This window comes from Colletotrichum truncatum (genome assembly GCF_014235925.2).
Source record: "Colletotrichum truncatum strain CMES1059 chromosome Unknown Contig_0011, whole genome shotgun sequence".
Classification (NCBI taxonomy): domain Eukaryota; kingdom Fungi; phylum Ascomycota; class Sordariomycetes; order Glomerellales; family Glomerellaceae; genus Colletotrichum; species Colletotrichum truncatum.
Window position 1 is genome coordinate 1248992 of NW_027222408.1, and position 14756 is coordinate 1263747.

Sequence of the window (14756 nt, forward strand, 5' to 3'; positions counted from 1 at the left end):
TTGGATTACATATCAGATAATCCACTCCGCCAATGGAACCCAGGCTTGTTCCGCCACTGTTCAACGGGATGTGTCGGGATGCCGAAGCCAGCCAATTGCTCCACCCTTTCTCACCAGTAAACCAGAACATGGGCCCCTGGGCTAAGTCGCCCGAAAGTTAAATAGATTGCGAACTCGGCGAGACTTGGTAAGTTTGGCAACGTGCGCTTGTCTCAACCTCCAACTTAGGCAACTTCCAAACTTGGGTTGTAGGTGGTAGTATCTGGTCATATTGAGGCCCCAGCAATCTATGGCAGTACGATGTCTCCAGAACAAATCACACTCCATTGGAACTTAACTAAACACCAAGATTAATTTTTTTTTTGTACTGAAACACCAGATACCGCTGGGGGTTATAGTCTGTCTGATTTATGTATCACACAGCGGCGCGATTAGTCTCCCCAAGAGGAAGCACTTTCCACACAAATGAAGTACTGATCCACAACTCTAATTCCATCAATCGTCACTCAATTATATTCCCTAAAACGAAGATTATAAAACTGGAACTGAAGAAATGTGCCAAGATGGAAAATCGCGAGTCAAAGCTAGCCTTCAAGCGCTTCGCTCCTGCCATCATCCCACCAACAATTAAACCTCAATGCGCTCTCCTAGTTTCCGCCAAGGGACTCGGAGACCGCAGCGGTGTGATTGAGATTGACACAGCCGGTTTTAGGCCATCGCTGTCTCCTCCATATCCCAGACGCTTGGAGTCCGCTGCTTGGTCCCATACCGGTGTCGTCGGTGTTCGAGAAAAGACAACCGAACCAGGAACTAGAAGAGTGGGCTCACTTGTGCTGTCGCCGTCTTCGCTGCTCGCCCGACTCGAGTTTATGTATCCGATGGCGACTAAATACTGCAGACTTCTTCGCAGTGCCTTCTCTACCGCATCTTTGTGCTCAAGCTGGTCGTCCGAAGTCATTTGCCCGATGGGCTGACCGAGCTTACCACCCTTGTCCTCGAGGAAATGCATAACTGGCCACAAATAGTGACCAGATCCTTTACTCTCCACATCACCCCTCAATGTGCGTAACCAATCCTCGGTATTGGTAGGCCTAGTCATCTGTCTAGTCTCTTGGGCAACAATGTCCCAGTATTCTTCCATGGTTATACCATTTAATATCTTCTTGACGACCTGGTGCTTCCCATCCGCTGTTTTTCGGAAACAGTCGTCAAGAGTAATTTGGGCAACAAGATCAACTCCGGCTGCGGCAATCCATAGATCTTGTTGGTCGTTAGGACACACTCCAATATCCAACGCGCTGGCAGTCACGCGCCAAAGAAAGTCATCCGTGTTGGAAATGCCATCGGACGAGCTTCCCATGATCAAGCCAGGCTTCACAATCGTGACAAGAAACTCGCAGCCTGCTTGAGCAAGCCGGTTGGCATAGCGTTCCACAAGAACCTCGGCGACGAATTTTGTCTGGCTGTACGCAGGGTATGTTTTGAGCTCCTGAGCAATCTCATGGACGTTATCCGGTAAAGTCGAGAGATGGCCTCCTGATACATACGTGAAACGTATCGGTCGAGTTGCAGTAGCTTGCGAGACAGCTGTTAAGAGATTTACAGTTGAGAGGATGTTAGCCGACGTCAGGGCCGAATAATCCGCCATCCAGTTCACAACTGCCCCGTTGTGAACCACAGCCTCAACCAAGTCACCATCGGCGCTTGAACCATCAAGTCGTGACCATTGTGACCCCTTTAGGCCAAGCTTTGGCAGCGAAAGGTCACCGTGCCAAACTTCTAGCCGGCTTGCATAGGCCTCATTCCACCAACTGCTTCCACGAACGGAAGAAAAGAGTCTCTCGTTAGCGTGTGCGACATTCGTACCTCTGACCAGAGCGATGACCTTTCGTGTTTCTGGCCGCTTTAGGAGTTGAGCCAGGAGCGCATTTCCGAGAAATCCAGTCGCGCCTGTCAAAAAGATGATCTGTGGTGTTTTTGTGATCGGCGGATGAGTTAAGCTTTGTGGGTGGAGGGATGCGAGGCTCTCGTCGTAAATGTCAATCTCGCGAAGGAGATCTACTCCATCTTCATGTTGGGTGACATGACGATCCTCGGCGATCCACTTCGCAATATCTCTTATCGTCGCTGCACTGTTCATGTACTTTTGAACTGGCAGACTGACGTTGTAGGTTTTTCGAACAAATGTTGATAGAGAAATGACTTGGATGGAGTCCATGCCAGCATAAAAGGGGTTGAAATTGCGCCCACGCAATTTCTCCATTCGCCGAGCATCGCCTGGCCCGGATAGCAAATCAGTCAACTTGCTGCTGATAGCCAAGGCGATTTCTTCATCAGCTCTCAAGACGTTGGCGTCTTCAACGTCATTTTGTCTTTCATCTGCAGAGGCAGTCGTTGGTTCTTCCGAGGCATTCAGTGTCGAAGCATATGCTTCTAGTCGTCGTCGGTCAAGCTTCCCGGTTGGGCCAAACGGGATAGTATCAACAAAGAGAAAATGAGAAGGAACCATATAAGCCGGAAGCACAGATGAAAGCTGCAGTTTGAGGCGACTCGCCAAGCCATCTGTAGCCTCTTGACCCTGAAGCTGAATGAAAGCAACCAAAGACTTGGTATGGGATCCGGGAAGCAATAAAGCGTCAACAGCGGCGCTAGAGCCGTTAGGAAGACTGTTGATGATCTGATACTCAATTTCTCCAGGCTCAATTCTTTGTCCACGGAGTTTGATCTGGGTGTCCTTGCGTCCGAGGTAAGATATCGAGCCGTCAGAATTGAACCTCCCAAGGTCTCCGGTCTTGTACATCCTTCTATCGGTACCGTTGGTTTCGAAGTTAGCCATCCATGCTGGATTGGTGATGAATGCTTTGTTCGTTTTCTCCGCGTCACCAAGATAGCCACGTGCTATGTTCGGACCTTCAATCAGAATCTCGCCGATGCTGCCGATTGGGAGGAGCTTATCATGATTGTTGGGGTCGACAATCCAAACAAGACAGTTCAACCCTTGTCCAATGCTGTCCGCACTGAACTGCCCCTTGCTTAAATTAGCCACCGTACATACGCTGCCTTCGCAAGGGCCGTAGCTGTTGATCAGTTGTACATTGCCAGCCCATGTCTGGATATTATCCAAGGTCATGGCTTCGCCGCCCATACAGACGGTCTTTAAGCTAGGCAGCGTCGTGGGATCAAGTGTCCGTGCGAAAGAAGGAGTCAAGAAAGCCCAGTTGGCCTCCGACCTTGAGACGAAACCAGCAAGATCACTGGTCCGGTCTTCTTCTGAAGGTATGCAGATACAAGCTCCTAGAATGAGGGCATTGACGATCTCGATTACACTGACATCGAAAACATGAGCCGAAAATTGGAGGATTCTAGACCCCTTGAACATTTGCATGCCTTCGGAATGAGCTTTCGCTGCAGAACAAAGCGTCTTGTGTTCTTGAACAACGCCTTTAGGTGCTCCAGTACTTCCCGACGTAAAGAGCACTGTTGCTGCATTATGCGGCTGAACTCTTGTGCTTGAAAACAACATAGCTTGAGTTTCGTCAAGCTTAGAGAAAAGCGCTGAATTAACGACAACCACTGGAACATCCATGTTGTGAAAAAAGGCCGCGCTGGTAGTTGAAGCCAAAACAACGTCGGCATTGATGCTTCGAATGATAAAAGACTTACGCTCTGGTGGATGAGCGGGATCAAGTGGAACCATCGTGCCTCCGGCTTTGAGAATAGCGAGCATCGAAATGACAGTGTACATGGACTTTTCGAAGCAGTACGCCACCTTCTTTTCCAGGTCAACGCCCGACTCCACAAGAACTTGAGCTAGCTGTGAAGCCCTTCTATCCAGTTCTGAAAAGCTGAGGCAGCCGTCCCAAGCAAAAACGGCTTGTGCAGTGGGCCGAGTTGTGGCGTGTTCTTCGAACTGGTGGTGAACGCATGCCTCAACTGTTTCAGGAAGCAAATTGTTCCACTCTCGAAGCTGGATCAAGTCTTGAATAGTTGGCTGCCTTGTGAGCTCCTCGATGCAGTGAGCTTCGCTGGAAACTAAAAACGCTAGCGCATTTTCGAAGTAGTCCAAGAGTCGCTCCATCTGCAGAGAGTCCAGATACTCGATGTCATAGTTCACATTCAGGAGGACGGCATCCTTTTGAAGAGTGCACTCTACCATGATCGCGTACGAGTTGAACTTGTCAAGATCTTGTGGTCTGTCGAAAGCAGTGAATGGAGCGCCGTCTGTTGCCATATCCACTTCTGGCTGAACGATTATCATGCTCTGGAATTCGCAAGCTGCCTGACAGGTAGGACTTATGCGAGCAATGTTCTGCACTCCGATCTGCTCAAAGGGAATCATGTTGACCGAGTTCATCTGAAGGCTCTCAAGCAAGTCCTGGGCGAATTTTTTCTCGTCACAGTTGACTCTCAGGGGCACTGTCGCAATGGTTGGACCAGGAACAGCTTCAATGCCATCAAACGAGGCATTTCGCCCAGATGAAGTAACACCAAAAACTGCGTACTTTGACCCGCTGAAACGACTGACTACTAACGCCCAGGCAGCACGAAGAATGGTTGTTGTAGTTGCCCCCGTTTCAGATGATGGAACAGGAACCTTTCGGCGGACAAATGCTGACCCTTGATTCGAAGATGTGCGAGTAGTAGTGGGTGGTCTTTTTGGGAATGGTTCGCAGTCCACATCTTGAAAGATAGACTCCCAATACTTAGTGGCTGCTTCCATATCCATACTCTTGCAATATTGGATAAATGATGAAAAGGACGTTTCTGATGGCCTCAAAGCCCCTTGGAAGGCATCGCGGACTGCTCGAAGAGTGACGCCAACTGAATGACCGTCCGTTATGGCATGATGGACCGTCCAAACCATCCGCGAGGCATTACCACTTGCGTCGTAGACGATACCGAATCGATTGAGTGGAGCCCCGAAACTTGATGGCTGCTTTAGGTCCATCTCAAGATATTCGTCAAGGTTGAAGCTTTCATTCCAAGCCAGACGTTCTTGGACAACCACTTGCTGAATGCCGGCTGCTGACGTATCGACCAACCGAGTGCGTAGGATACCATACGCCTTTGCGACCGTCTCCCATGCCATTTTCAGCCTCGCCACGTCAGTGTTGACGGGAAGGTGAAGAATGTATTGGGCTAAAAAGGAATTTTCTGTGGTGGAAGACAGAGCCATGAGACCTTCTTGTAGTGAGGTGCAAGGGAATACATCCTCGATATCTTCAATAGAGATGGAACAATCTTCTGCTACCTCATTGAGAATCCTTGCGTTTTCGCCGAGGAGCGTCAATGGCCTCACAGAGGCAGCCTTTCTCTTGGCCTCCACTAGGGGAAGCTGGCAAAGGTCGTTGAGGATGGGATTGTTAAAGATTTGCGCATAGTCCAGGTGCAAGCCTTTTCTTCTCGCTGTTGCGGCTAAACCTATAGCAGCCAATGAGTCCCCTCCAAGGCGAAAAAAGTTGCTGTTTGTTGAAATTGTGTCTTTAGGGACTCCGAGGATTTCACCCCAAAGCCCTCTCATTAAACTCTGTCGTTCTGTCTCTACATTTTCTTGTCTTTGATTTCCGTCCACTGCAGGAGTTGTTATTTGAGTGTATGAGTAGAACTGCTCGGGAGTTAAGCCGCTGGCTTCTTGGCGTAGCCTCTTGACGTCCGCTTTGCCGTTTGGACTCAGGGGCAGACTGATCAAAGGGATATAGACCGAAGGCCACATCCAAGATGGAAGTCTCTTTGAAATTTCATTTTCCACCGTAGGGATCCTTTCTTGAAGCGCCGGAAGTTGGCGGGGCATTATGTAGTTTTCCCTGCTTTGGCAGTCTGAGATAGGCTTCTCCAAGCACACGAAAGCAACAAGAACTTTGGATTGCTGTTCCGATCCATGGTTTGGTCGCTTCAACACATCCACCACAATGTCGTTCGTACCAAAAGCCGCACGAAGGTGGTGTTCGACTTCAGCCGCTTCCAATCGCTGGCCAGATATCTTCAGTTGTGTATCTTTTCGGCCCTCGAAGTGGATGACACCATTTTCGTCGAAGCGGCACAAATCTCCGGTGCGGTAAAGCCTTGCCCGTCGACCATTCTTGGTAAGCCACGGAGGATCTCGAATGAAGGCTTTGTTAGGTCCTTCATTTTCCGCAAAGTTCAAGTAGCCCCTTGCCAGTTGGGGGCTTTCTAACAACAACTCTCCAATGGAGCCAAGCGGGGAGAGACGAGTGGGATCATCCGGATCGGCAATCCAGCATAAAGTTCCGAGACCACGTCCAATGATATTAGCCTTCTCAGTTGGAGAAGCTCTATACATGGTTGAGAATACGGTGTTCTCAGTAGGACCATATGCGATGACGAGGTTACGCCGTGGTGCCCACTTCTCGATGTTGTCCTGGCCGACGGCTTCTCCGCCAAGAACGACGGTTCTCAGCCCAGGTAACTCATATGGATCCAATAGTCGAATCAGTGAAGGCGTGAAGAATGCCCAGTTGACTTGTTTTCTTTGAATGATGGCGCTGATGTTGTTCATCCGTTCGTCTTCCGAAGGCACCACCACACAACCACCAAAGGCTAAAGTAGTAAGAATTTCGGCGATTGACGCGTCAAAAGTGTGGCGTGCATATTGAACAGCTCTCGTGTTCTTGTTGAAACCAGTTGCACGACCATGAGCGACAATGCTAGCCGAGCAGGCTGAATGCTCGATCATCACGCCTTTAGGCTCCCCTGTACTTCCGGATGTAAAGATAATGTAAGCCAGGTTCCAGGGTCTCACTGACGTGAGACTCCAGCCTAAAGGACTGGGCGTAGATTCGAGCCATGATTTGTCTAAACAGAGAACAACGTCTGAAAGTGCGATTAGCCTTTCCCTGTGAGTTTCTGAACTCAGAATGACATTTGCTTGAACTTGCTTCAAGATGTGTGAGATCCGGCTGTCAGGCTGTGAAGGATCAAGGGGCACAAATGCGCCACCAGCCTTCAAAACGCCAACAGTAGCTACAATGTTCCATATGCTCTTATCGAAGAACAGAGGGACTGTAGACTCGGGACCAACGCCCATTTGGACGAGGTGATGAGCAACCTTCGTTGAGGCATCGTCCAGCTCGGCGTACGAAAGCTTCCCGTCCCACGCATCAACGGCGGGGTTCAAAGGTGCTGCGTGAACATGCTCTGCAATCAATTCCTGAACAGGCTTTTCTACGTTCTGAGGAACGATTCGGTTCCAAGCATTGCATTCTTGGTAGTCTCTTTCGTTCATAAGCTCCAAGTCACTCAGGCGCGTGTGTGGTTGTGAGACGATGCATTCGAGGACTTGAAGAATTGTAGCCAGGATGCGTTTCACGTGCCAATTTGAATGTTTCGCTTCAGAGTATTCACATCGCAAAAGAATTCCCTGGGCAAAAGGATCCCACTTTGCTGTGAAAAGCAATTCCATCTATAAACTGGTTAGTCGACCATGACCATAGGAAAGATATAGCGGCACAAGTATTTAGAGAGTGACGTCACAAAATGTTGACATCATGTGAGCTCACCTCGGGAAAGACATCGTTCAAAATATGGAGGGAAGGAATATCTTCAAAGATGTGTAGGTCTTCTTCTAGTGCTAATGTTGATAGGGCGAATTGCTGGCATGATTCTGATTGCGGTTCGTTGGCTTTTGGGTTAACAGCCTCGGAATCCCGAAGAACGGATAAAACCCTGTCGCTTCGAAGCAACTGGGTATTGCAGCAGGACCATGTTCTATCTCGGCCTTGGCATGACAGAGTAAATAGATCGGTGGATGAGTATGCCCCTAAAGCTATGATGCAGGAGAGTCGAATAATCGAAGCGCCAGAGCATTGGGCTTGTTGCCGAAGGGCTTGAAACTGCTGATAATGGAAGAATAGGGTTTCAGCAGTTTTGGTACTACGGGCGAGGGTCTGATTGTAGTTTGACATGGCTCTTCCTGTGTTGCGTTTATTCGTCAAGCTGCTGGGAAACGTATAGATCTAACTCCAGCTGCAAGATTTGTTCCCAGGGACAAATTAAATACAGAGATTTGACTTATGTAGGCAATGCCCGTAGCTTGCGACATATTGGAGGCATCTTTGCAGCACAATCCTAAGCTTCGTAAGGTTAAGTTCGTTCTCGGCAAAGACCATGCTGGAATTTGGAGGCCGCGATTTTGCACCATGGTTTTGCCCCATGGGACGATTCCACTCACCCTCGTAGGATTCTGCCCTAGTTGAAGAAAACTTTTCATTCGATGATTGATGTGATCAAATCACTTCGCCACATCCCGGAGTGATGTGATTCTCGTAATGGTGGTGGTGATGAGCAAGGCATTTTCCCTGGTTCAAGGCCCAGGCACATGAAGACCGCCAAGGCTACAAGCTACTCTTGTGGTTATGTTCAAGGATTTGGCAGAACCAGGCAGCCATCATCAATCCGTGAGAAGGTTAGAGACAAGATACTTTGTCACGGCAATGTGCTAGTCTCGGGTCATCGTCAGCATCGGGGAAGCCCCGGGCGCATCGGCCTGGTATCAAGTGACCAGACTTTACCAAACGAAGGCGATACAAGACAAGAAAACCGACCGAAGGAATTCACGAATACAGGCACTACGTACAAGAGTTGCCAAAGGGGTAAAGCTATTACAATTCGTCAGGGGGAAGGTAAGGATAGCGATCCCTTTGAACAAACAAAGTTACAAATGTCAGGTGAGGCGACAAAATCAAGGTTAGCAGAATGATATTATGATAGCACTACTGATTATGTTTCAATTTTTCGCGATTATTCTTCAGGACGAGTAAGAAATTAATGATGTACTACTCCACGAGCTAGCCTACCGATGTCTCAAACGGGGCACATGTGCACGTTTTGGGATGATGTCAATGTCAAAATTGATGGGTTTGGAGAATATGCTAGAATAATGTACCACTGCCGCTAGTTCTGATGTGTATATGGGTTCAATGTCTTTGATTCCTAGATAAGCCCGCCCAGTCTTCTTCCTGCTTTCGAGGAGCCATAAGAAAACTGTAGTTAACCCTGTCCAATGATCCCAGATGACAAGAATGGAAGGATTGAGTGATTGTGTGACCTATAATTTACGCCTTTCCTTTCTCTGGAAGGTCCTAAGAATGTCACCCTCGCCTACCCCAGCGGTCCGATCCTACCAATCGCCTGGATGATGAACAAAGGTTCTGGCCGCTACAGAGTGAACTCGTAATCGCAAAGCTTGGCAAAAGATATGGGGCCGTCGAATTCCAGCTTCCTCTTTCGGCATCTTTCTTCCTGGGGTTGTGACTACTTTCAACAGGGCTATGGGGGATTCGCAGGGTTGATCCAGAGTTCTGGGCAGAAGGATCGCTGCCAAGAGCCTCATTGTCTCATGGCATTGGATCAGTCACATCAAGTGATATTTCTTCAAGGCTGCTGATGGTTCGTTCATGAGTTACACAAAGTGATGCGACGTTCTCGTTCTCGAAATGACCCCTGGAACAGATCCGCCCGGGCGTTACTCTTACTAGACTTGACCTTTCCGATTTCTGACTAGAGCGATGAACCAAATGCAGGGGCAATAGAGAATCTTGGGATTCTTGCCTTACGGTTCGCCTTGGCCGCATTTCCGACTTGGTTCATCATGCCGGTACACCAACTCGAAAAGGGCCGAGGTGCAAAATCCTATTTTCACCTGGTTGTTACCCCTTGCAATGATTTATCGCCACTTAGATAACAAGCTTACACTCTTCCCCGTCTAAATTCTTACAATACGGGAAGCTGACATCGCTTATGAATCTCAGGCACTCGGAAAATATGACGAGTTTGGTTACTTGGGGCTTACTGATATCACTTCGCGATCCGTATACATTTCTGCACAGAAATTCCGGTTGCCTTCGAAGAGCAGCACTTCGGAGACAATCTGGTAAATCTTATCATGGCTTCTTCTGAATTCTCAGCGGCGCCATCAGCCGACGATGGGAAGAACGTTCTCCGGTCATCCCCCAGAAGCTCTGATAGCACTCCTACAAGCGGTGAAGTGGTAGCTGACGAGAAAGCCGAGATCATTCTCAATAACGTCAAAGAGGTCAAAGAGGCCGAAGAAGCTGGAGATGCAGATGACCATAATGTTGAGTATCCGAAAGGAGTCCGGCTGGCTCTCATTATTCTGGGACTGGCCATGGCTGTGTTTCTGGTGTTTCTCGACATGACTCTTATTGCAACCGCCATTCCAGCAATCACGAATCAATTCAACTCATTGCAACATGTCGGTTGGTACGGTTCCGCATACATGTTGAGCGTAAGTCACTCTAGGTTCTTTGGATTTTGTGGAGCTGTCACTAATTTGGCCTCAGCTTTGCTCCTTTCAACTGGTGTATGGAAAATGCTATGAGCTCTTCTCCCTAAAGTGGACATTCATGGTAGCCATTACCTTCAGAGAAATTGGCCTCGCAGTTTGTGGAAGCGCTCCGAACTCCATTGCTTTTATCATCGGACGTGCCATCACCGGAATTGGCTGCAGCGGCATCATCATCGGTGCCTGGGTTGTCCTCGCTCATTCTGTGCCGATCCGTCAACGTGCAGTCTACACGGGATTTTTAGGCGCATTCTCTGGCGTCGGTGGCATCATCGGACCATTAATCTCAGGAGCTCTAACTGATAGTCATCTCTCATGGCGTTGGGCTTTCTACATCAGTATTCCAATCGGAATTGCAACTCTAGCTCTGATTCTCTTCTCCTTTAGGCCGCCGAATCAGTCAGACCAGGATGCCAATAAGACCTTGAAACAGAAGCTGAAAGAGTTCGATGTTCTTGGTCTGACCATCTTCTTTGCCTGCATGATTTGCCTACTCCTAGCATTGCAATGGGGTGGCTCAGAGTATGCATGGGGTAGCGGCCCTATGATTGCTCTCCTGGTGCTTTTCGCTGCTCTGTTGATCGCATTCATTGTCGTGCAGATATGGAAGGGTGACAAAGCCGCCCTTCCTCCTCGTCTGATGAAAATGCGAAATGTCGCATTTGCCTGTTTTTACGCTGCCTGCATCGATGCCGCCTACTACACGGCCGACATTTGGTTGCCAATTTGGTTTCAGGCGATCAAGAACAACTCGGCAAGGGAGTCTGGTGTCAAGCTTGTGCCCTATGTTGGCGGAGAGGTTGTCGCCGCCTTCTGTGCCGGTTACCTCGTAACATTCACCGGCTGGTACAACCCTTTCATGGTCATTGCTACAGTCGTGGCATCTATTGGTCTTGGACTTATGACAACATTCGAAATAAACACAGGCCCATCCAAATGGATCACTTATCCTATCATCGCTGGCATCGGGCTTGGTACCGGAACTCAGCAGCCAATGATGGGCGTCCAGTCAACACTCGCACTTCCAGACATACCTGCAGGTACCGCAGCTGTCACGTTGTTTCAAAATCTGGGGCCAGCCATACTTATGTCGGTTGCCAATTCAGTTTTTGCCAACGGCCTCACGAAACATCTACACGGCACAGGAGGTCTTGATGGGAAGACAGTTGCGGATATGGGTGCTACAAATCTGAAAGAGATGATTCCAGCAGATCTGCTTGATGCTGTTGTTGAGGCTTATAACAAAGCTCTCCAAGAAACGTTCCGCGTACCCATGGCAGTGGCGGTAATCTCGATCATCGGGGCAATAGGTATGAAATGGGAAAAGTTACCGGGCTAAGAACGATGATCTGGTTTTTCCCTTTGCCCCCAGCTCCAGTCCAAGCAAGAATTATCGGAGTATTTATAAACGTGTTCAATGGAATTCCTTAAATTAAATTTTGATTGAATAATTACACTTGATTAGATAACATCTATATCGGCATTCGTCTCTCAAACTTGCCCTGCCTTGTGCGGTTATTCCTCCAGCTGCCAAGCCCCAGCTGTCTGCTTCAGACGCGGGATATACTCTATAGTCCGCTCCTGGTCACCGTCTTGAACGACTAATTTGTACTTGTTACTCATGTCGTCCATACAAAGACTCGCTCTTGACGTGGAGATAATGTGTGCGCCATCCCATAAGCCAGCAGCAGCCGCTGGCGAGTTTTCTATTACACCTGTTACGATGCGCGTGGAAACGCTTCTTCGATCGAAGCCGTATTGAATGATTGGAAGCTGGCAGGCTTTGAGTGGTTTTGACGCTTGCTCGAGGAACAGCCCGCTGAAGTCCATGATAAGACGACCGCGAAGCATGTCCTCGTATTGCTTAGCGAGTTGAAATCCGTTTTCCCCGAAGTATTTTCGCAGGCTTTCAAGCCATTGCGCAGAGCGTACAGTCTCGCCCTGTCTGTATCTTTTCGACAAGTCGACTACTATTTCGTCGAGTGGTCCACTTTTTGAGATGTCGTGACGGCCGCAATGTTTCCGCAAGGAGAGATCGATGAAGAGTAGGTAGGCGAACCCGCGCTTGTACGATATCCATTCCGCGTACCAGTCAGTGAACATGATCTTTGCTGCATCCTGCACGTCGATAGTAATCCGCGGGCTAGTGTAGTATCCCTGAAGGTGGACATTGAGACTGTGGATGAGAAAGTCCTTTCCTCGGAATCCGAAGCGATATGGGAGAAAGGAGCTATAGTACTCTGCAATACCTATTCAAGTCATTGTGTCAGTCAAATTAGGTGAAACGTTTAGTATAAAATATGGGCAAGACAAACCTTCAATGAACCACTCATTCTCGTAACCGTCCTCTTCGGGACTTATGTTAGCAAAGCTGTGGACCATTTCATGGGTGAAGAGTAGGACGAGAGAATCTTCCGTCTCATTCTTGGTGGCGTTGTCATATTCCAAGACATAACTTGCATCAAAACCACTGCCGCCGAATCCCACTGGCGACTTGCGGATGAAGATGCGATATGATTCTCCCGGGGACTCGAAAAAGGTAGCGAGTTTTGGAAACAAGGCGGTGTTGTAACCTTTCAGTTGGTCGAGATTTTCCGGCAATTCCCCAAACCAGTAACAGGCTGCGAATCCCTCATCACTATCTGGAGGAACCTCGGGGTAGCATTGAACCGGCCCAACCATGTAGACAGTATTCCAGAGAGTCTCGGATGAGCCGATACGAACGATAGCTTTGGTGCCTTCTCCATAACTCCAAACACATCGTGTTGTCTCAGGCGCATCAACCGGTAACTTCCACCTGACCACGTTGGTGAAAACTTTGTCGGATATCAACAAAGGCAAAAACCACTGACCAACCCCGTGAACTCCGCCCTGATCTCGTCGTAGATCGATACGAGCGCCCAAAGGGGTCGTTACATCGACGTGGCGGGGAAACACTTCATAATGCAGAATAACATCGCCTTGTGTTTTTCTGTCGAAATACCAATGTTGCTGGGTATTGCGACCTTCGGAGGGCACCTCACGGAAGTGAATGGATAGAGACCCCGCATCGTCGGTAGCAGTGATGTCGCTCTCCCGGAACGGATGAGCTGGGACGTTGTCTTTGAAAGGGTAGAATGAGAAGATAGGCTGATCAGCTTCGGCAACAGGGTTCTGCACGCGAAATGATACGGCAAGACTCTTGACCTCTTCTGAATCGAAGCTGGGTGTGAGTTGGAGTGAAAGTATTGGATGTGGAGGAAGTTGCATTTTGGAGGAAAGTCTTCGGTGTTCTTTTCGTAAGACTGGTTTTAATGAAAGCCTTCAAAACCTGTCCTCTGTAAGTGAGGCACTCGAAGCTCAAGTAGTTGGAGTTTAGTCTGTTGTTGTCGTTAGCATTGACGTGGCCTACCCGAAAGAGGAAGTTGCAACGACAGCTAGTGGACCTTCAGGATAAATCGGCAAAATAGAGTTATTTGGGAGTGTGCTAGTGCCCTAATATCACCACTGGTAGCAAGCATCTCGGCCACTTGGTTTGTGCTTGAAGTGTGTCACAAAGGACCTGTCTCTGCTAAGCCCTTAGTCAGCTTGATACCCATGTCGTTACGAGAGATGAGTTATTTCTCTGTCCTGTGTTCTTTCACTTATCCTGGCCCGGATTACTAGTTGTAAAAATTATCCTCTCTAGCCTCTAAAGTCGCCCTCTTCTTACACTATTGCATAATTAACCGCTGTAATGCTCGTTGTTTTCTGGGCCTTATCGGAGATTCTATCTAGAACATGACGCAAGCTTTTGCTTGTGAATCCGAATAACGCATTATCGGACTATCGTGAGATCAGCTTAGAGCTTTCACAGCATTTGCAATATTAATACGACACTGAGAAGCCTTGCTACTTGAATTTTCTCTTCACAGATTCCCAAATAGTAGACGAGCTTGATCGCCAAGACTTATCAGCCATTACTTCATAGCAACTCTACCTGCTGATTGAGAATGCGACGGCACTGGGTCTATCGTCGCCATCGCCAGCCGAGTCAAGAACCTCTTCTCATTCAACGGTTTGGGTGTTGTGGCCAGCCTCGTAACCTCTCCAGAACCCGCCGGGCGAAATCAACCTTCTTAAAAACTCAGCTACGAGCCCATAGCCGGCTATCACAGGCGCAGAAGCTCTGTTTTTTTTTTTTTTTTTTTTCAGTCTCAGCATAGTTTAAAGACTTCACATCAATGACAATACGAATTTTGGTCTTTCTTGAAATCATCTCACACCTTCTGCAGATATGTATGTTCAAATAGTGAGTGAGAATACTACGTCACGCCAGTATCTCGCCAATGCAAAAATCGTCGGGCGGCAGGCCTGTCAAAAGGACGCATAGCCGCCGCCAAGTCCCGACGATGAGGCGGCGCGACACACACGAACCAACCACACGTGATTCAACGAAATGCAAGGGCACAGCCTG

General features: G+C 48.6%; 3 protein-coding genes across 3 annotated transcripts; 1 reads left to right on the forward strand and 2 right to left on the reverse strand.

Annotated features, from left to right (window-relative positions):
• Nucleotides 1-634: 634 nt before the first annotated feature.
• Nucleotides 635-7922, reverse strand: CTRU02_214707 (non-ribosomal peptide synthetase; the record flags this gene model as incomplete). Its single annotated transcript, XM_070206291.1, has 2 exons — nt 635-7420; nt 7518-7922. 2 exons carry the CDS (start codon nt 7920-7922, stop codon nt 635-637), a joined length of 7191 nt encoding a protein of 2396 aa, XP_070060065.1.
• A 1979-nt stretch (nt 7923-9901) lies between these two features.
• Nucleotides 9902-11660, forward strand: CTRU02_214708 (MFS transporter; the record flags this gene model as incomplete). Its single annotated transcript, XM_036727894.1, has 2 exons — nt 9902-10264; nt 10320-11660. 2 exons carry the CDS (start codon nt 9902-9904, stop codon nt 11658-11660), a joined length of 1704 nt encoding a protein of 567 aa, XP_036580423.1.
• Nucleotides 11661-11836: 176 nt separating this feature from the next.
• Nucleotides 11837-13570, reverse strand: CTRU02_214709 (peptidase m61 domain-containing protein; the record flags this gene model as incomplete). The annotated part of the gene is made up of 2 exons (XM_036727895.1): nt 11837-12570; nt 12637-13570. 2 exons carry the CDS (start codon nt 13568-13570, stop codon nt 11837-11839), a joined length of 1668 nt encoding a protein of 555 aa, XP_036580424.1.
• Between the last annotated feature and the right edge of the window lie 1186 nt (nt 13571-14756).